General features: G+C 49.9%; 8 protein-coding genes across 8 annotated transcripts; 5 read left to right on the top strand and 3 right to left on the bottom strand.

Moving 5' to 3' along the window:
• Nucleotides 1-364: 364 nt before the first annotated feature.
• On the top strand, nucleotides 365-3,279 carry ASPVEDRAFT_122059 (urease Ure; the record flags this gene model as incomplete). Its single annotated transcript, XM_040805950.1, has 6 exons — nucleotides 365-385; nucleotides 485-571; nucleotides 664-690; nucleotides 755-2,809; nucleotides 2,887-2,946; nucleotides 3,019-3,279. The coding sequence occupies 6 exons, from the start codon at nucleotides 365-367 to the stop codon at nucleotides 3,277-3,279; spliced, it is 2,511 nt and encodes an 836-aa protein (XP_040662306.1).
• Nucleotides 3,280-4,235: 956 nt separating this feature from the next.
• ASPVEDRAFT_78310 (DUF4267 domain-containing protein) lies at nucleotides 4,236-4,598 on the top strand (the record flags this gene model as incomplete). Its single annotated transcript, XM_040816520.1, has 1 exon — nucleotides 4,236-4,598. One exon carries the CDS (start codon nucleotides 4,236-4,238, stop codon nucleotides 4,596-4,598), a length of 363 nt encoding a protein of 120 aa, XP_040662307.1.
• Nucleotides 4,599-5,044: 446 nt separating this feature from the next.
• On the bottom strand, nucleotides 5,045-5,607 carry ASPVEDRAFT_23552 (uncharacterized protein; the record flags this gene model as incomplete). Its single annotated transcript, XM_040809559.1, has 3 exons — nucleotides 5,045-5,149; nucleotides 5,225-5,299; nucleotides 5,377-5,607. 3 exons carry the CDS (start codon nucleotides 5,605-5,607, stop codon nucleotides 5,045-5,047), a joined length of 411 nt encoding a protein of 136 aa, XP_040662308.1.
• Nucleotides 5,608-6,268: 661 nt separating this feature from the next.
• Nucleotides 6,269-9,573, bottom strand: ASPVEDRAFT_243211 (putative DNA repair protein). Its single transcript, XM_040809661.1, has 7 exons — nucleotides 9,198-9,573; nucleotides 8,928-9,144; nucleotides 8,779-8,877; nucleotides 8,574-8,727; nucleotides 8,252-8,520; nucleotides 7,604-8,206; nucleotides 6,269-7,549 (listed from the first exon to the last, which is right to left on the bottom strand). The coding sequence occupies exons 2-7, from the start codon at nucleotides 9,078-9,080 to the stop codon at nucleotides 6,335-6,337; spliced, it is 2,493 nt and encodes an 830-aa protein (XP_040662309.1). The 5' UTR covers nucleotides 9,081-9,144; nucleotides 9,198-9,573; the 3' UTR covers nucleotides 6,269-6,334.
• A 1,049-nt stretch (nucleotides 9,574-10,622) lies between these two features.
• ASPVEDRAFT_243522 (uncharacterized protein) lies at nucleotides 10,623-12,037 on the top strand. Its single transcript, XM_040809664.1, has one exon. It carries the CDS (start codon nucleotides 11,033-11,035, stop codon nucleotides 11,933-11,935), a length of 903 nt encoding a protein of 300 aa, XP_040662310.1. The 5' UTR covers nucleotides 10,623-11,032; the 3' UTR covers nucleotides 11,936-12,037.
• A 540-nt stretch (nucleotides 12,038-12,577) lies between these two features.
• On the top strand, nucleotides 12,578-14,410 carry ASPVEDRAFT_78314 (nitrogen permease regulating protein NPR2; the record flags this gene model as incomplete). The annotated part of the gene is made up of 4 exons (XM_040816521.1): nucleotides 12,578-12,620; nucleotides 12,683-13,111; nucleotides 13,164-13,300; nucleotides 13,352-14,410. The coding sequence occupies 4 exons, from the start codon at nucleotides 12,578-12,580 to the stop codon at nucleotides 14,408-14,410; spliced, it is 1,668 nt and encodes a 555-aa protein (XP_040662311.1).
• A 587-nt stretch (nucleotides 14,411-14,997) lies between these two features.
• ASPVEDRAFT_23556 (histone acetyltransferase NGG1) lies at nucleotides 14,998-17,102 on the bottom strand (the record flags this gene model as incomplete). Its single annotated transcript, XM_040809560.1, has 2 exons — nucleotides 14,998-15,981; nucleotides 16,035-17,102. 2 exons carry the CDS (start codon nucleotides 17,100-17,102, stop codon nucleotides 14,998-15,000), a joined length of 2,052 nt encoding a protein of 683 aa, XP_040662312.1.
• Nucleotides 17,103-17,875: 773 nt separating this feature from the next.
• ASPVEDRAFT_243011 (RING-H2 finger protein) lies at nucleotides 17,876-20,237 on the top strand. The gene is made up of 4 exons (XM_040809656.1): nucleotides 17,876-18,198; nucleotides 18,335-18,411; nucleotides 18,482-19,016; nucleotides 19,073-20,237. Exons 1-4 carry the CDS (start codon nucleotides 18,195-18,197, stop codon nucleotides 19,807-19,809), a joined length of 1,353 nt encoding a protein of 450 aa, XP_040662313.1. The 5' UTR covers nucleotides 17,876-18,194; the 3' UTR covers nucleotides 19,810-20,237.
• The last annotated feature ends 73 nt before the right edge of the window (nucleotides 20,238-20,310 follow it).

A 20,310-nucleotide genomic window follows, 5' to 3' on the forward strand; every position in this document is an offset into this window, starting at 1 on the left:
CCCAACAACCCCACCACAGAAGACGAATTTCGCCGGGCTTCCACTGCCACGAGAGCGTCGTTTTAAATTCTTCACCGAATTCCGAGGAGCTTCAGCGCCCGCGTCTCTTTTTCTTTTTCTGGATGTGCAGGCAGGGCTTTCCAGGAGAAAAGTGCCCTACCTAACCTACCCAACCCCTTCTAAACCTCCTATCAATATTTATTGTGGACTGGAACACTACTGCCTTTGATTGGCCGAGTTGTCTCCAGTGCGCGTCTGGGCATTTTTGTGATTCGCAGTCCCACAGTCACAGAAACGAGATAATTCCCCATATCTACAGTTCGACAACCAAGGTAGCCTGGACTATCCAGGGCACAATTCCAAGATGCACCTTATCCCAAAGGAGGTATGTCGTTGCGGAGGCTGGAGAGTGGTTGATGTTGATTTTGATTTTTGCTTGGCGGCGGGACCTGTTTTCGCTGACAGTGTGGCTCCGCATCCATAGCTCGATAAGCTCGCGATCTCGCAGTTGGGTTTCTTGGCTCAACGGCGTCTGGCACGTGGTGTGCGACTCAATCATGCTGAGGCTGCGGTATGTTGTACTCGGATATTATTCTAACGAGGCGAAGGAGACTCGACCCCCGGAGGATTTATATTGTTGGGAACTTGCTAACATCTGACTAGGCCTTGATCTCGTCCAATCTTCACGAGGTATATGGGCCTTGGCAATCGCATCTGTTGACACAAATTCGTACTAATCGACCTGAATATTTAGTTAATCCGTGATGGACCCTACTCAGTGGCTGATCTCATGTCCATCGGTAAGACCATGCTCGGCCGCCGGCATGTCCTACCATCAGTCCCTTCAACATTAGTCGAACTACAGGTCGAAGGCACCTTCAGGACAGGGACTTATCTAGTCACCGTCCACCACCCCATTAGTTCCGATGATGGAGACCTTGAAAGAGCCCTCTACGGAAGTTTCCTCCCAATACCACCGGGAGACACGTTCCCAGATCCCAATCCGGACGACTACCTACCCGAGAAGGTACCTGGGGCAGTGATCCCTGTGAAAGACGCTCGAATCACGCTGAATGAGGGACGAAAACGAATCAAGCTCAAGGTGATGAGCAAAGGAGATCGACCGATCCAGGTCGGCTCACATTATCATTTCATCGAGGTTAACCCGCAGTTACATTTTGATCGCATTCGCGCGTATGGATTTCGGCTTGATATTCCTGCAGGTACGTCTGTTCGGTTTGAGCCTGGTGACACGAAGACCGTCACCCTTGTGGAGATTGGAGGCCATAAAGTCATTAAAGGAGGCAACTTCCTCGCGTCAGGGGCTATTGATCTTGGTCGCGCGGATGAGATCATTCAGCGCTTGCAAACCGCTGGGTTTGCGCATGTCCCTGAGCCCGGTGCGGATAGTGCTCTAGTTGCGCCCTTCACATTAGAAAGAGAGGCATATGCTCGTTTGTTTGGCCCTACAACTGGGGATATGATTCGACTGGGCACTACCAATCTTTGGGTTAAGGTTGAGAAGGATTATACCTATTATGGAGATGAATGCTCGTTTGGCGGTGGTAAAAGTATCCGCGAAGGCATGGGTCAGGCGGCAGGAAAGTCGACAAAGGAGTGTCTGGATACAGTCATCACAAACGCTATTATTATTGACTGGTCCGGTATCTACAAAGCAGACATTGGTATTAGGGATGGCATTATTGTCGGTATTGGCAAGTCAGGAAATCCGGACGTCATGGATGGTGTCCATCCGAACATGGTGATCGGTTCGTCAACAGATGTGATTGCGGGAGAAAACAAAATCATCACAGCAGGAGGCCTCGACACACATATTCACTTCATCTGTCCTCAGCAGGCACAGGAGGCACTTGCCACCGGAATCACGACGTTCCTAGGAGGAGGAACTGGCCCATCAACCGGGACCAACGCAACAACCTGCACCCCAGGGCCAACGCATATGCGCCAGATGATCCAGGCTTGCGATCAAATCCCCATCAACGTCGGCATCACAGGGAAAGGAAATGATAGCGGTGGAGTGAGCATCGAAGAGCAAATCATCGCAGGAGCAGCCGGTCTGAAGCTTCACGAAGATTGGGGTTCTACACCAGCCGCCATTGATACCTGTCTCGATGTTTGTGACAAATATGATGTACAATGCATGATCCACACCGACACTCTAAATGAATCTGGCTTTGTGGAACAAACCATAGAGGCCTTTAAGAACCGCACAATCCACACTTACCACACAGAAGGCGCTGGTGGTGGCCACGCCCCAGACATCATTTCCGTAGTCGAGCACCCGAACGTACTCCCCAGCAGCACGAACCCTACCCGCCCATTCACGATGAACACCCTCGACGAACACCTCGACATGCTCATGGTCTGCCACCACTTATCCAAGAACATACCCGAAGACGTCGCCTTCGCCGAAAGCCGAATCCGCGCCGAGACAATTGCTGCCGAGGACGTCCTCCATGATCTAGGGGCTATTAGCATGATGTCTTCAGACTCCCAAGCCATGGGCCGCTGCGGTGAAGTCATCCTCCGGACATGGAACACAGCACACAAGAACAAGGAGCAGCGAGGCCCGCTGCCAGAGGACGAAGGCACCGACGCGGACAACTTCCGTGTTAAACGCTACATCAGCAAATATACCATCAACCCGGCTATTGCTCAGGGCATGTCCCATCTCATCGGAAGCGTTGAAGTCGGCAAGCTCGCGGACCTGGTCATCTGGTCCCCTAACTACTTCGGTACCAAGCCGACTCAAATATTGAAGAGTGGGATGATTGTTGCTTCAATGATGGTATGTTCGCTTAACGAAACCGTCCCATACTTCCCGTTTTCTTTAAAACGGATAGGACTAACCAACTACTTTCTCAGGGTGACCCCAACGGCTCAATTCCCACAATCCAACCCGTCATCATGCGCCCGCAATTCGGTGTATGTATTCCCCTTCGCCCTGGTAGTTAACGAAGAAAAAAGGAATAACTAATCCCTATCCCCTCAACCTAGGCCTACCTCCCTAGCACCTCTGTAATGTTTGTCTCTCAAGCCTCCGTCGACACAAACACAGTCCAAAAATACGGACTGAAGAAGCGCATCGAGGCAGTCAAACACTGCCGCAATATCGGCAAGAACGATATGAAGTTCAACGACACGATGCCGAAGATGAAGGTCGACCCGGAGAGTTATCGCGTCGAGGCGGATGGGGAGCTTTGCACTGCGGAGCCGGCGGAATGGTTACCGCTGACGCAAGATTATTTTGTTTATTAAGGAAGGTTTGGTATAATTGAGTTGGTTATGGTTTTGATTATACATACGTACTTGATTTTCTACGACGGTCGATGGCCTTCCCTTTCCGTTTTAGTGCTCACCCCTCGCTGCTTTTTTCTCACTGAGTAGATCTCAGCACACCCTGAGCACGCTCTAAGCAGCCTGGGGCGATTACTGAGTACCAGGTGAGCAAAAGGCTGAGTGCCCATCCAACTGCAAGGTAGCGGTGATGCCTACTGATTGATCGGGGACGGAATAGTGCACGAAACTGTGTAGCGAACCAGGAATTAGTGTTCGCTCTGCTCGTTTCGCAATGGTCAAATACTACGCAGGACCTTGAACTTACCTGTCACGTATTGACTCGGCATTCGTCGACGGGCTATGAGGACCACTGAGCCGCATACTAGTATGCCTTACCAGGGTATGAAGCATGAGGAGAATGACAAGGACCGTGTGGGGAAAGAACTAATCTTGCCTCGAGACACGTCGCAACCAAGACGGCAGGAGCAATATAGGCTGGTCGTCCGCAGTCTCTAGAGACCCAGGTTGAAAATTGAACTTCATGTTCTCAGTAAGACCTACATCATTGTCTCCTGCCTCACGATTCAAACCTTGCCTCGAATGGTCGGAATCAATTCTTCTTCAGGGATTCGCGAACGCGCGTTAACTGTAGCCAACTAAAGGATCTGGACCTGCCCCTGAGTCCAGCCGTAGCTGAGGGTCAGAGATGGCGGAAAGCCTGCCATTGGTGCCAGCGTGTATGCTCGAGTTGTGGACAATATTTAGTGCTTACCTCAGATTCTGGCACATGGACGGATAAAAAGAAGTTGTCTCCACGTCATACTGATGACGGTTGCTCTCAGCTACATATCCCATGCCAGCAGACATTGGTCAATCACAAACAAAGTCCGTATTCCTTGCGGTCCCTCTCGAGACGCCGCTCGCCTGCAACAGCAATGTCTGCCTTCAATCCACTGCCCGCATATGCTTTCGGAGCTGTTCTGCTCGGTATAGGAGCTCACAGCTTTCTCCGACCAACTAAGGAATATGAGCGCTTCGGTATCCCGCGCCATCCGTCGCCACTGATATACGTCAAAGCGATCCGGGAATCGACGTACGGTCTCGCTGCCATCGCGCTGCAGTACCAGGGCCACGACGATGCGCTTACCACTGTCGTTGCTGTCACCTCGCTTGCTGGCCTCGCGGATGGGTTTCTAATTCGGGCTCATGGCGGACCGCTCAAGTCGAAGGCGTTTGGACATTGGGCTTTTTTCGTTATCACGGCTGGGTGGGCGTGGTGGAGGGCTTCGTTTTCCTAGTGAGGAGTGAAATAGGGAGCAAGAAGTTAGTAGTGAGAAAGTCAATCAAAGGCAGTGCCGAGAGTGAAATTAGTTGGCAATCTTGTGGTCTTGCATGTAGCTCTAGACAGCGTTGCGCTCATGTGCTCCAGACGCAACCTCTCCGTCGCATTCACAGTTGCCCTCATTAAAGCGGCCTCATCTAAATAGGGAAAGTCTCATTGATTCTAGAAAATCAAGTCTGTACAGTAACCTATATATAATTTTCTATGGCGAAGTGAAGCGGTTATATACTTTGTCTATGTATATATGTTCCTATACCTATGTATTTTCTAGTGCTACTCGTAGTGTACGCAAGGAAGAAAGCCCAAATGGCGAGCATTTATTGCCACAGTATTGATCTATAGATTCATTTCATATCGGACATATCAAGAAAAGGTCGAATTCCCGTCGGCTTAATTCGTTCTTTACAGCTTGGACGTGCTCTCCTCACGGCCCTGGAGGTTAGAGTGGGGGGCTCGGACCGGTCGAGTAACGGCGTAGAAGGCGAATCCTGAGGACTTGGTTGAGAACTGGAAAGCCAATGTTAGCAATATGCTCAGGTAAGGTAAAAGGTAAAAAGAAAGAGGTTGCAATTGGCAACATACCTTAACCTTAGATCCAACGTGGAAGAAGGCAAAGTCTCCTGGGACAAGGTGGTGCGTGATTCCGGTGGCCTCATCCTATACAAGAAAAATAGTAGTGGTCAGCATATATGGCTGTCGAGGTAGAATGGTACGAGGTTGTGGAAGGGACATACCAAGACATCAATCTGCCCATTCAGCACATACTTCGTCTCCTCAAAGTTGTAGTGCGCAGGTCTCTGAGGTCCGGCCTCGATCTTGTAGAACCCGGATGTAAAATAAGCAGGCGACTCGGTCTTGGTGCGGATTGAGTGAAAGTCTGCCGTTGTTGCGTTCTCGCCCTGGGGTAGAGGGATGAACTCGTGGCCGGCGCCTTTGATGACGGTGAGGGGGACGAGGTTGGACATTTTGGTTATGGCTTTTTCTTGGGGGGTAAGGTTGTTGTTAGTTACAGGCAATTGGAAAGGAAGGAAAGTTCCAGTCAGAGAGATGAGGTTGTACATTCACTCATTAATATAGTATATGAGCAATTGTATTTCCCGCGGACAAGTCGGACGCATTCCCGATGTATAGTGACGATCTCGCCGTGTGTCTAGACCTGATGAGGGGAAGAAACCCCGGCTGCAGCTCCCGGCGAGGAGAAATTCGGAGACGGGCCCGGTATCCCCACTATTGGTGTTGAGGGCATCCTCTCAATTGGACCGGAATCGCGTGCTATAAGCTGGGCAGACTTTCAACAAGATGCTCTTATGTTAATCAGTGCCTAACGCTAAGAAAGAAAAAGCGTGGGGAGCGGAGAAGACTCCCCTCATTCATCAATGCAGACCACCGGCTGGAAAATTTAGGAATGTTCGCTGCGAAGAAGCGCAGAGCACAGGAAAGCTTCTTTTTATTCATCAATATGGACAAGGGCCAGAGCATTGAGAGGGCAATGTTTGCTACGAAAGAGGGATACTCGCGGCGACTGGGGGTAGGGCGAGGGGGGATTCATCTTATTCACTAGTATGGACAAGAACCAGAACATCGACGGTGAATACTTCGGGGCTTAGTTGGAAGTGAATATAAAGTGTTTCTAACTACTTAGCGCAAACAGCTCCACGAATTGGTCCATGCAGCTTAAACACTCGTACAAGATTATAGTTCAACTTCCTCCTCTGTGTGGTTATTGCCTGCTGAAGTAAGAGACATTGATGCCCATGCATCATAACTATCCTCTTTTGCTGCAGCATATGCTACCATCCGATTCCGAATGGACGGCATCTGCCGGACAAGGGGTCGTGGTTGGGCCACTGAGTTACAGCCTAACGTTTGGTCGCTTGTTTCAGGACCTGGATGTTCATGCTCGCGAATATAGTCCTCGTCGCTTATAACATCGTGCTCGACTTCTTGAGCTGTTTGGTTCTGGCTTTGTGAAGCGAATGCGGTTGAGGATATGGTGTGTTGGCTGGAGGGCTGTGGGAGTGTTTGATGTTCGGTTTCCGTATTGGAATAATCAGTGTCTATTACCACGTCTACGTCCACGGTCGGGTTTTCTTCATGGATAGAGGGTGCCTCTCCCCCCTGGACAGTTATTGTGGACTGGGAATTCTCCGTGCTGGGTTTGTGGACCGCCGTCGCTTTGGAAGATCCCTCAAGGACCACTTCGGGAAGTTTTGTTTCTTGTATAGATAGGCCCTGATGAGAAATTTCCCTATCTGTTGGCCATGAGGACGGAAGAGACCCGAGAAGGAAGTTGTTATGTTGGGATTTCTCATCATCATGGAGGAGGTGCCATGCTTGACGGATAGTATTCCGCCGCACCTTCGCGGTTTCCGGACTAAGAGAGGGAATTTTAAGAGAAGCATTATTTGACGTGTTAGCATATTTTTCAATGATTTCCAACGTTTGTGGAGTATGTTGCGACGGCCCACTAGACAAAGGTGGTGGAGGAGATGAAATAATAGGAGGGTTGGATGTTGACATTTCCGAGGAGGACGGATGACTGCACGGCACTGCGGCTAGAGCATCCTTTGATTCTGCAACTGCTCGAAGAGAGGTTTGCGAGGGTTGTGAAATGCCGTCGTTGTCGGTTGTAACCGTTGACTGCTGGGTTGATTGGGTCGAAGATGTGGCGTCCTGTCTTCTTCTTTTTCTAGGGGGTTCGCCATTTTCCGTGGCGGTTATTTCACGCATGTATTGGTCGTGGATGAACACGCTGTCAGAACAGAGATGGCCGAATAGCCTCTGCATAGAAATGCTTTCATCCCAATCCAGAGGATCCACGGTACAGGGGTAGACATCCCGAGGCTTCAAAGCACCCAGAAGCCCACACAGCTCGACGTAAGAAGAATGGCGCGAGTAGGGAAAGTTCTATTAGTTTTGTTAGTAACTAGTATAGTGGCGGATACGTGAGGCAATACATACAATACTTCTTGGGAGAGGCTTCCCGGTCCTATCCAGGATTTTAGTCGATAGTCTCGAATCCCAAGGAGCTGCAGTCTCTTCACCCAAGCGACCACGGCTAAGGATATCCACGAGCTCACCTAGTGGTATTTCGTGAGCGCTTTTCATTCCATAGCTGTCGAGCGATAGTGTCTTGTTTTTAGACCTGAACGCCTCGAGGAGAGCTTCCTTTGCTTTGGAAAGAGCCCGTGGATCATGTATCTTTTCGCTACAGAGCTGCTCTAGCTTGGTAAGTGAGGATTGATCCGGAAGTTCCAGTTCGTGGATCTGGTATAGATCACCTAACCCACCTCCAGCTCCCACCTCGGGAACATCGGAGTTGTCCTCTGTTCGGCTTACGATTGGTGTTATGTAGACGGTGTTTTTTGAAGACAAGACGGAGCAATGAACTCCTGGTTCGCAGCTGTGGATACGAGATCGCGCATCCTCGCTCAGGCAGCCAGGTATGGACCTATTACCGAGTTCGAACCCACAGAGAGAAGGTGCTTCAGTAGCCCCGCTCCCTTCTCTGCAGGAAGATGAAACAGATTTATACAGGCCGATTTGGTATCGATCTACGTGGATCTGGACTTGTAAGCCAGAAGAAAACAAATCGGAATTTGCACTTACCTTGGATTTTAGGGCAGCCGCGAGTGCCACCCAGACCTCTTCATAGCCAAATGTCCACGCACGAAAGTAGAATAGGGTGTTTTCTGGATACGGTTCGAGCTTGCCTAAGAGCTCGGCGATGCCATCGGCTTTTGTTGGGAAAGTACGGAATATGTGACCCGTGTGAGAAAAGGTAGTATCTAGATATACCTTGTCCAGCCGCTTGTTTCCCAAAGTATATGGGATCATAACCGGGTGTCGAACGATGCCATCGACCCACCATGGTTCCGCTATTATTCGTCAGTTACATATTTGCTTTGGGGTTCAAGGAGAGAAACCATACCACGTATATCGCCAGTGTATAGAACTGCTTTCCCATCGCCTTCAATGAGAAACATCACAGCACCAGTGCAGTGGTTAGCGTCCAGAAGGGTGACTCTGATAGAGAGCCTGGGGGTCAGATCGATCTCTGTTGGTGTGTTCAGGGGAATTGGTCTCTACGTCGAGTTAAATAAATGAGGAAACCATACGTGATATATATTACACACCAGGAGTTTCGACAAATGCTTATAATGCAACCTTCTGGATTCAAGGATGCCATTATTGAAATTCATTCGATGGGGATATTTCTCAATCCGCAGAAGCAACTGCATCAGAATGTTAGCGAGCAGATACAGATACTAGGGCGGTAAAATACCTCTCTGGTAGCTACCGAGCAATAAATGAAGGGAGCTCTGAAGGACTCAAGCCCTTGAAGGTGGTCACTATGGGCATGGCTAAGGAAGCAGGCTAGCGGAGGTGGCCGCTCTGGGTTTTTGCGAAAGTAATCAACTAATAACCATTTCAACATTAACCCACGAAATTTCACTTTAACAGAAGCAGTCGCCTAAACCCACTGGTGATGAAAGGAAATTCTGGGAATTTGGCTTGTCAGCAGCTGCAAGGAAGGTACCCGGATACTAAGTACCTTGGACGATTCCATCAAAGGTCGACATCGGTGATACTTGATGATTGGTAATTATGGAGTATTTGGGGGCCACAAGGGGTCATGTTATCGTAGAGATAAGGCGCATGGCTTCTCTTGATGAAAATGACGATACAAGGTGGATGGTAGTGAAGGGAGTTTGGGTGTTGGTGAAGAAAGCTGGCTGCACGTGACGGCCACCGCGCTCAGCACCTGAGTATATTTTTTGAAGCCTTTAACTAACAGACATCAATCCTCAATCGAAACCAAGGCATCGCGATGATATGATTGATCATTGTGGTGGGATACCGTATCACTAGGATTTAATTCTCGTGGCAAATATAGTAGTCGCAGCCACACCTGAGACGTCTAGAATAAATCGCAACCCAAAAGCCTCGCATTGATTGGAGCATTCCACACATTTACATTGACAAGTCGGACTGGGGAGCGCCTGTTGGCGAGCGCTGCGGGCGAGACCCAGGCCCTTTTCTGTTCGTGCTAGGTATCAGGGCCGACCACAGAGCCTATCATGCTCTCCCGTTGCATTCCCTCATTGAAGTACCTACATGGCCCCCGGCATAGCGCCCAGGCGAAACAACCTTGAACAGTTGGGCTTTCGTTGACCAAGTGGCCATGCAGCTTGTCTCCGCGAAACGAGTGGACGCAAGACCCGCTGGCCAACGCACTGCAATCGATGGGTTTGATGGTGCATACGATTATTAGGCGGACAAGTCGACCATCGCTGGATTCAGCTGCTGTCGCATGCGCAGGTGGCTAGCTTACCCCCAGCAACGCTCCAGCGCTCCACGCAAGTACGCTGATGAGCTGGTCACTTGTATGCGTGGTCAGCCGACTTGGAGGCAAACCACCTTATAAAACCTGTCGCTCTCGCCTCCCTCGCCTTCGTCCGCTTTGTTCCCTCGTTTTGGATTTGAAACCCGATCGACTGTCCAGACTCCACCCACGGCCCAGCGTATCATTGACCATGGACGCAGTGGTTTTGCTTTCGGATTTCTAGATAAACGGATAGCGTGGACCTGACGCCAGCGACGTGCTGGAAACCTGGCTTGAGGTGCATTACATTCACCAACTCACAGTTAATAACCCAGTGCTCAGCAGTTGAGAGTTGATCCTTGATCCGCAAGTTTTGATCTACCTTTGGCAAGGCCGAAGTCCTTAACCTATAGTTCCTCGCAATCCCCGAGGCAGCACCGACTCACTGCTCCTTGTTTTGGTTTTCGACGGACTCCAATCCACCCTCACAACGCCGAAGCTTATCCATCCATGAGATGTGATTGCTGGACTCTCGCTCATTCCACGTTCTGATTGTGCCATCAATTCGGTTTTTGATACTCATATACTCCCTCGCCTGGCTCCCGTTGTGCGGGGAGTTAAGGCGACCTTCGTGCGACAAGGACCACGCCCAGCCCTTCATTGTTTCTGAAATTCAACTATTGATCGACGGTCTCCAGAAGGTTACTATTACCTACAAACTTACAAAGGTCCCTCTTATTGCCCGCTTCCGCAACCAGGAGTGGCACGAGCCTGCGATTGCCCGATCTCGTCTCCTTTCTGATTCCTTTGTTATCCAGCTTGTTTTCAGCTTCCTTTCCCTCAATTCCAGTGCACACTGGTCAGCCTTTCCATCGGACGGGCCTAAAATTAGCAGGCGGCTGCCCTTCTCCACCTTATAATAATTGTCTTGCGGAGCGAGTGATCCATTATTGGGCCTTATCTCATAATCTCCCTTTCGCCTTGCCTGCCTGTACCCCTAAGTTGGCCGGTTGCGAATTCGACTGCTGCCTTCACCTACCAAGTCCATCATCAATACTTTCACAATGCACAAACCATCTCTGGCTCAAATAGTACATCGAGCAACTTTCCCACGTCAGCGCACCAGCGACCCGGCAACATTTGCCGCCCATATCGCGCTTAATCTGGTCCCGGAGGTCCGCATCGAGACATCCACCTTTTATGGATCGCTGGACTGCGTGGAGGCCCAATACCCTGGATTGGACTACTCCTATGGCCCGCATCGCATGAGGTTAAGCCGTTTCCCATGGCATCGCAAATTATTCAGAGTCTTTGACGAGCTTGGGCTATCAGAAAAAGAGATAGGCTCACTATGTCGTTGGGAGGGTACCAAGTCCGCGCGACAACGCTACGAAAAGGAGGAAGGTGTGAAGGTCCGTGACACCACCGCTGATGCGATCCGACCTGCATCGCCCTCGCCGCTTCCATCTGTCATAATCCATGTTGAAGATGGCCCGGAGCCAATACGCGAGACAAAGGCTAAAGCTGCGACATACGAGGAGGCAGAGATTCCGAATGGCACTATGGATGACCATGGCGTTGACTGTGACTTACAGTTACAGGATAGTGAAGATTCCAGCGACGAGGAGATGGAGAGCTGTGGGGTGGAACTGAACCATCGCCTTCTTGCTGCAACCGCCGCGAGAGAACGGGGTGCTAATGTACCATTGGATGAGGACTGGGAGCAGTGGCTTAAGGAAGCGGGAGAGCGTGGCAGTTACACGGACGTTTTAAATGCGATCCGTAGAGGCCAGCCGTTGAACTTCCTGTACGACCTTCCGGCCTCGATACCCCAGACGGGCAGAAATTCAATTCAGCATTCCGTATCGTTTTCTGAACCGTTGAACATGCCAACGTCATCTCGCTTGCTTTCTACGAGCACTGGTATTCGGCGACCCCCTCAAACACCTGCAAGGGCCGCGCGATAGGAGGTGTTTTACGAGCTTTCTTCCATCGGATTCGGCTAGTATGACTGTATATTCTCGCCTTTTCTCCCGATATCTCACCCGTTTTCTTCTTTGGTACGCATTTCTGGCGCTGAGTGGCAGTCTCTCTTTTTCATCACTTCTTATTGTTGCGTTTTACCCGCGGGCTGCTTTCTCGTCATATAGATCTCCTAATTGTTTATGCGATGTTGGCTGTGAGCTTTACCCAATACCCCGGCGCGTTCTTAGCAGTCCTTGCGCGTTTGAACCAGGTCTCGTGTGGTTACTGGGAGTTTAGAACTTGGATATTCTGTCAGCATGTTTCTAGGCGAAAAAATTGCGATAGTTTTAATATTGGAATTTAAAATTATTTTACAAGTTATGTTTTGGCTCAGTCTTTGGTTGTACCGTGGAGTTGATCGGCCTTGGGAGCTTCAAATGTTCCACTCCCTCCGAGGTTCCCCAACTTCAGCAATCAGCTTTCTCCCCGCAGCAGCCAACTACTTTCCGACGGACTCCTGCGCAGAACATGATTAACCCAGTATACTTATAAGTTGACACACTTCGCCGCGACAAAATGACCTCGGCCTCAGTGTGATCCGACTTTCAGTTCGATGACCTTAATGTCGGCCGTCGCCCTCAACCATGATCAAGGCCATTTTCTACAGCAAGTTCGACACGCAGGAAGGTCGGTTGCCCCAACTAATCACTGTATTATACGTGCATCATCGAATACTGACACAATATAAGGCCCGAAGGTCGTTCACCAGGTCCCTGATGGAGCAATTGCCCCCTCCAACACCGCCCCCTCGCAGCCTCTCTTCCTTACCTTCTCGGATATATCGTTCTTTGTGATACCTCGCCAGGAGCTATGTGGGAATCTGATTCAGGTATGCACAGATGGATACCGTATTTTGGGATATCCGATATGCATGAAGTCACCTCGATACGACAGAAATGAGTTCATTTTCAACTTTTGTGTGGTACTGGGGGAAGAGGATGATTTCAGCAGCTACAAAAGTGTTGTCCAGAAACTGGCAGACCTGATGCGTGGGCTGGAGGAGCAAAATGGGTTTCTTTCTCGAGACCATTCTAAAAGTGGCGAGGGGAAGGTATACAGTTTGTGCGAGACGCTGATGGAGGATTTGAACAACTATTGCGAGTGCATGATTCCAATCGGTATGTCCTCGCCCCCTTTTCCTTTTTGAGTTCAACGCTGATGTAGGAGCAGATGAATTGAACACGTTGAACGTCAAGCTATTCCCTGTCTATCCTACACCACCCCCTGTTCGTGCCTGGCAGGTTCCCTTATTTACAGTCCGCTACCAAGCGTTCCTCGATGAGAACTGGGACCTCACAATGCAGCGGGTATGCTGAATTCCCTGTGTATACAACTCGATTGCTGACAGCCTCCACTAGATCGTTCCACACATCAATGGGGTCAACAGTATTCGCATAATATCCCTCCTCGCTGATACGGACTTCTCCCTCACATGCCGCGCAATCCGGCATCTCCTTTACTACGGCTGCCTCTTCCTTTTGGACATCTTTTCATTTTCTGGCATCTACGCACCCACTGCACTATTTAGCACTACAATCGCTGCAGATGAGAACATGCAGCAGGAATGCGCTCGCTATGTCAACACGCTCTTCGCTTCCCCAATGACTGCACCTACCGCACCTGCTGCCATCTCACTCCATCACGATAAAGACAACGTCTGGCCATCGGCCGGGGACCCAACCCCTAGCCTCGGCAACGATAGCGTGCTGGCCAGCAAAAGCGAAAACATCAGCCTCTCCGCAACTCCCAGCCCAGCCAACACAAGCACTCTCATTTCCTCAAGCGCAGATCCCCTAGGAAAGCACCCCGCCGCAGATCGAGAGGTAGTCGACGGAGTCGGCATTGTGGAGTTATACGCCAGTCTGAAACAAGGCCAGAGCGTTAAACAATGGTACCTCCAGCACAGCCGCCAGCTCACCCACATTGACATTCGCCGCTTCATTACATTCGGTATCATCAAGGGATTCCTATACCGAGTACACAAATACGCAATAGCAACAGGCAATCCAGCTCCTCAGTTCAAATCAGGGGCCACAACACCGCGTTCCCACTACCTATCTACACACAGCGGGCCATCTTCGCGAGGCCCCGGAACAGGCGCCAATAGCCCATATGCGTCCAGTGCAGGTGATGAACCTGCGCCTATCTCGCAACACCATAATCATCATCACCACCACCATCATCGCAGCGAGGATGCGAAGGACCGAGATCGTGCGTCTTTACAGAGTGCGAGTCGCTCAGCTTTGCTCTATGACGATGACTACGAGGAGGACTTCATCGATGATAAAGAGTTATCCAAGTACTTGGATGGCATGCATTGCTTTGACCAGATCTGCACCGAGCTAGAAACCAGTGAGCGAGAGTTGACGGCGAGGTTGAAGCGCTATCATGGTGAGGTTTTGATTGTTCATCGTTGATTTCGCTGGTGCGTTTGAATCGAGAGATTTATATACGAAGTCTCTACAGTTGATACCCAAATTTGTTTCTACTTTATCATATACTGTACCATTAGTAAGTAGCATTTACGCGAGCTACTCGTATTTGTCAATCCAGCAAGGCAGGCACGATGCCTAGTAAGTGCGACGACGGGGAAGGCACAACCTTCCATATGTTAGGTACCTGCCCAATTGGGGTGAAGCTGGGGGCCAGTCGTTCTTTCCCATTTGGTTCAAAGACGGACCGGGACCCATTGCGCCTTCCTATCTTGGATAAATAACTATGGCGGCACCTTCCTACATTGCAAATGGGCGAAAGAGTCATTATACCATGAGTGATCATATTCGAGGGACGATATACACAAACAAAAACCCTCCATGGATGGTTTCCAACGCCTACCACCGATTTAGAAAGTTTCTCCATATTGCGCCAAATAGATAAAGCCAGTCCGTCAGTCAACCATGCCGAATCGATACCTCGTGAATCGCCGAGAACTCAAGTAGGGCTCGGTGGGAATATAAACATGAAGAATAAAACGAATAAGAAGAAGAATAAGAAGACTATTTGATCACTCCTGTTCTTCATCCCATCCTTCCACCTCCATCTTCTCATATTCTGACATAAGGGAGGGTGTAAAAATGCTCTCGCTTGTTCCGGGGACAGTCGTTTTGCAGTCCTTGAAGACAGGCCCGATGCAGTCGCGCCAGCGCTTGCGTCTGTCCATGAGCGTTCGAGCAACGTCTCCAATCGCAGGCCGGCTGATACCAGCAGCGCTGACGACGTGGCTTCCACCGCCAGCTCCACCGGGTCGGTGCTTCGCCTGGGAGCCCTTCTTGCTTTTTCCTAGAGTCCTGGTCCGCTTTAGATAAGCTTGTTGGACCTGGGAGTCTAGATCGTCGTGGATGGTCATGTACTCCTGGAACGCCATGCGCTCGCGGGCGACCTCGAGGACTCTTGATTTACGTGCACTATTGATGATCATCTGTTTTTTGAGCTCACTTTGTAAAAGACGGAGGCGCTGGGCGATGTCATCGTCATAGTGAGCATCGTAATCCGGGTTGTCGTCGGCTCCGAGGAAACCTACGTGCCGGAGTTCCGCTTTCAGTCGTTCGTCTAGCTGTGCGTGGTCAAGTTTTGCTGCCGGGACCTTGAAGCCACTGGGTGATGCAGCACGAAACGAGGTTGCGGACGGCTGGGGTTTATTTTCCGATTCTCCCGCTGGGTTATCGATATCCATTGAATCTCCGTTTAGACCATTCAGCGACAGATCCCCGTTGGTGTTGCCATTGGTGGCATTCTCATCGGGAGGCGCACGATGCTCATACCGTAGCAAAGAATAAAGGCGACTAACCAACGGGGCCACGGAGACTTTATCTGTCTCCGCTGTCTCATCGGTAACCTGCTCAATATTTCCTCGACCTTCATTTAGGGGTAGCTTCTCTCGGTCGCCATTTGCTTGATCGATATTCATTAGACCGTCTTCTTCACCCCACACATCCGTATAGTATTTCTTTCCTCGCTTTGGCATGATGAATGGCGTGACTCGGTCACCCTGTAGCTTATGGTTAGCATATTAGATGAATTATGGTGGATAGGAGGTCAAACCTTTTCTTTTAAGAATGCTATATCTTCCTCCATCATCGGCCGAACATAAGGCTCGATATAGAGAAGAAAGGTGTTGGCGTTAACTTGGTTAGTGGGCTTAGCATTGCTGAAATCGCGGTCCGGAGGAATCCCTGCCATCAAATGGCGTAAGTCGCTTTCTGGGAAAGCATTAACGCTGAATATCTCCTTCTTGTCATCATCCGTCATTCCTGCCACGATTTCTCGAATGTGATATATCGTGGGATCATCGAATTTGAGAGGATTGGGGCCGAAGACTTGGATTTGAGGCACGGCCGGCGCTGGTTCAGGTTGATGCGACTCAGAGCTGTCATCGGATTTGGGTGAGGCAGCATCTGCACCGTCGTTGGTCTGACGTGGTGAAGCCAATGATGGTGGGGATAGCGAAGATGTTTCGTCTGATACTGCATTCTTGGATTTTTTGGAAGCCGGGGATGCAGCTAAAGGTATACACTTAGCATGCTTTGATGATGACTTGTGATTTGTGGGAGTGACCATGAACCTACCACCTTCAACCTTCGTTTCCGCTCCGTCCTGGCGACCAATTTCATGGGCGCCATATGTCAACGGGCGCTCCTCTTTTGAGCTGCTGCCCCGTTCCTTTCGCTTCTTAAGCTTCCCCGACTTGGATGGTTTGCTCTCTTCGTCGTCTTCCTCCATTTCACGCTTCATCTTCACGCGTTCTGAACCATCAAACGATTCAGGCTCATCCACCACTTCCTTGCGCTTCTGGGATAGCTCCCTAATCCCGGCATTGCAGGCATCACCACGAGCCTCCGCCGATTGACTCAGGGACCTGAGGTGTTCCACCAGGGACTCCAAAGACCTTGAATCCGGGATAGGGCCCACCCCGCCCATACGCTCCAGAATATCCGCATATTGTACTGTTGTGGGGACGATGAGTTTGGATGCGTCGTTGTCAAGGTAGCTGGTAGGAGGGGCGGAGGTTGCGGTCGGAGCTGCGCTGAAGCCAGAGCTGGGAGTTGTATTGCGGCTACGCGACGGTCGCACATCGCGTCCCTTTCCTTTTCCTTTATTCGCAGACGGCATTTCGAAATTGTAACTCAGTTAAACATAGGTTGCTAGTATGTGCGAATCGAAATATGACGTTTTGGCGGATTGGCATTAATAGACCATATCCATGTGCTTGAACGAGGATTTGATAGATAAAGAGTAATTAATTTGCAGGCAGGAGCTGTGTCTGTACGCTCCAGCCGAATAATAGACAGAAAATCTGGGATGAAGACAACAATCTCCAATTCACAACATCTTGGATACTCTAACGCGGTCTCCTATCATGTGAGCCTCAGCACGTGACATCACCTGAGAATGGCGATAAGAGTTGATAAGAGTCGATAAGGAGATTGCCGAATTAGCGTTCAAGGCACGGTCCATGATCTGCAAACCTCCCTTGTATCCATCATGAACCAAAGGATGACGTTCTTGTTGATTCCTGGGCAAACAACTGGGAAATGAATGCTTCACAACCGGCAGAGCGTTCATGCTTCTGCTTTGTCCTTTATTATCCTACAATGGCCTTCGCTACTGTAGGCGCTGTTTTCAAGTGTTGTCAGGATGTTATGGAAGATGGGAGGCAGCAAACAAGATCGATGCATTGGCTCTTTAGCCTTGCGGCGTGTTGAGCCCTATGGTTGTAGGATTTGATTTTACCCGCACTCATGATGGCCAGACATTTAAGGCAGAGTCTTCTCGTCAGGATTTATTACCGTCGACAACATGCTTTCCGCGGTTTCCGTCGCTCAACTGTCCGCAAACGTCGACGGTGCTCCACCTTGGACGGCATCATACTTTGGGACAGGGAATTAACCTGAGTGCGATCTAGACGAGAAAAGAAATCGGGTGCGGACAAAAGTCTTTGCCTCTATTTCTCTGGCTTCTTGTTTTCGCTTCGATTGCATTCTCCCTGTGTAGCTCCCGCGCTCTCCGGCGGCGGATAGCAACAGCGATTCGGTTACCCACGCCCCGACTTATCTTTCTTCTTGAAGCATTGACTCGGCTCTCACGTTGCTCCGAAGTCGGGTTATAGCCGCATTGATTTCACGCTTGTCCGCCGCAGTTTGATTTGATGATGTGCTTTTGATACTAGAGTGCCTTGAGTCGTCGAGTGGGAAGTGTTCATCGATGTGTATGTTCCCCAATGTGTTACCGCAGATATGCCCAGAATACCGCGCCATTTCCCTCGATATCTCAGCCTTGAAACAGCTGACATACCATATATATGGTCTGTGGACGATTTCCGCTAACGCTTCGTTTTTCTGCAGCTGCTAAGTCGCTCAACACGGCTGCAACGCTTTTTGCGGGCCCCGGAAAAGCGAGCAATTCAACACCGTCTGTCAGTGTAAGTATATTTTGTTCATCACTAACCTTAGACACGAACAAAATATAAATGAAACTGATCTTATCTCCAGGGAAATGCTTCGTTCCATCTCGTCATAGAGGGAGACATGCAAACACTCTCTACTCAGAATGCTCCAAAAGACGGACCGGTACAAGGAATATTCTTCGTTCCTAGCTTAGAGCTGAGCGATCCGTGCAATAACGTAACCGCGCCGTATATTCCAGCAAATGTGACCCGCCATCAAGACGTGAGCCCACATGGCTACCAAACTATTGGGCTTGCACCCTGGATCACCTCGAATTGCAGCAAGTCATTTTTGGATGCCGCGAGCCGTTTAGACACAGAAGCGCTGGTGTTTTTTCTCCCGGTACGTGACGATGCAAAACCACCACCGCCAGACGATCCTACGTGGTTGTTAAGCGGTGGAGCTTCTTTGGAGAACGATTATCCGTATCCCGTTTATGCTATTCCTGGATCGGCAGGTGTTACTTTTTTTGAGCAACTGTCACGGTATCCAAGCAATGAAATATTTCCCCAAAACCAGCAAAATGCTTCCTCCCGGGGTGATGGGGGATATGTGCGGTTGTATACTTTCATAGAATTAGGTAAGGTCACTGCTGTTGGATATTTTTGCGCGAGTTTGTGGCTAACGTCTTGTTAGAGGAAAGCGGAAAGAAAACCCCAAGTATCTGGGGGTTTCTATTAGCAATTCTCGGGACCGTAGTAGTCCTAGGTGTTATTCTTTTCCTTCTATATCAATTCTTACAGAGGCGACGGCGTGAGATCTTGCGGCGGCGCCTTGCAGTAAGTGCGGCGGACTATCAGCAGTTCCAACTCCAGCACCTCAAGGTCCCGCAAGAGTTTATTGCGAGGCTTCCGACCTATGTCTATCCTAACTTGGACCACTATGGTGAAGATTGTTCGATGCAAACCCCGTACGACAGCAACATACCCGATAGAATTGGTAATACAAAAAATGGCGAGGACAAGCAGAAAAATAGTGAAAAGGAGCCGGGGGTGGAGGCGAGTGGGCTAATGACACAACACAAGAACCCAGCTGGCTTTGAAGGTGCCCTGGACGCTGAACAGGAATCTAAAACGCCTCAAGAAAGAGCGCGAGATATATCGCCACGAACAGCTCGATGCGAGACACCCTCACAGACAACATGCGCCATTTGTCTTGACGACTTCACCCCAGAATCATCCATCGTACGCGAATTGCCGTGTGGCCACATCTATCACCCTGAATGCATTGATATCTCTTTGACTCGAAGCAGTAGCCTTTGTCCGCTATGCAAAAAGAGCGTGTGGGCACCTGAATTCTACCCGATTCCCACCCCCGAAGCTACATACCAGCATGGTAATGTGCGGCACCCATGGCTGATGACGCAGATTTGACGATTGATGTGTTTTTTCTGATCGCCATGTTGAGATACCCTACTTGCACAGGTGACGTCTTAAACGCACTATACTTCGAGACCATGGATCTCATCACTCACCACGATTTAAGAACTGATACACTGGCATGGGGTGGGGTTGGCTTCGACTGGGAACTCGAGCGACTGCAATCAGCCGTTGCCTTTATCTCTTAATTGGTTCAAAGGGCTCTTGGCGTCTTTTCTTGATGGTTGTAGCTAACATGCCTGTCCAAGGTTGGGGGTTTAACGTCAAATCATCTTCGAGGCACCCAAGAGTCAACTCGCGGAGAGCGCCGTCAAAGCAGCTTGGCAAGTCTTGGAATTGCAGCGGAAATGCCCGATCATTCCATCCTCCGTTTCCTAATTTAAAAACAATGCCGAAATACTTGATCTTTCATACTGTAGAAAGTGAGGGGTTAAAAAGAGCTCGCTTCCACTTCGTATTGCGTAGACAAACTTCACCTACTATCTCGACCACCAC

This window comes from Aspergillus versicolor (genome assembly GCF_001890125.1).
Source record: "Aspergillus versicolor CBS 583.65 unplaced genomic scaffold ASPVEscaffold_1, whole genome shotgun sequence".
Classification (NCBI taxonomy): domain Eukaryota; kingdom Fungi; phylum Ascomycota; class Eurotiomycetes; order Eurotiales; family Aspergillaceae; genus Aspergillus; species Aspergillus versicolor.

Bases quoted from the DNA above. Each gene is read 5' to 3' on its own strand.
- ASPVEDRAFT_243211 (XM_040809661.1), bottom strand. From the start codon at position 9,080: ATGTTGAAATGGTTATTAGTTGATTACTTTCGCAAAAACCCAGAGCGG. The intron at 8,521-8,573 runs GTATGGTTTCTC...GACGAATAATAG, and splicing joins ATACACTGGCGATATACGTG to CGGAACCATGGTGGGTCGAT. The intron at 8,207-8,251 runs GTAAGTGCAAAT...TTACAAGTCCAG, and splicing joins CGGCTGCCCTAAAATCCAAG to ATCCACGTAGATCGATACCA.
- ASPVEDRAFT_243522 (XM_040809664.1), top strand. From the start codon at position 11,033: ATGCACAAACCATCTCTGGCTCAAATAGTACATCGAGCAACTTTCCCA.
- ASPVEDRAFT_243011 (XM_040809656.1), top strand. The intron at 18,412-18,481 runs GTAAGTATATTT...TCTTATCTCCAG, and splicing joins ATTCAACACCGTCTGTCAGT to GGAAATGCTTCGTTCCATCT. The intron at 19,017-19,072 runs GTAAGGTCACTG...ACGTCTTGTTAG, and splicing joins GTATACTTTCATAGAATTAG to AGGAAAGCGGAAAGAAAACC.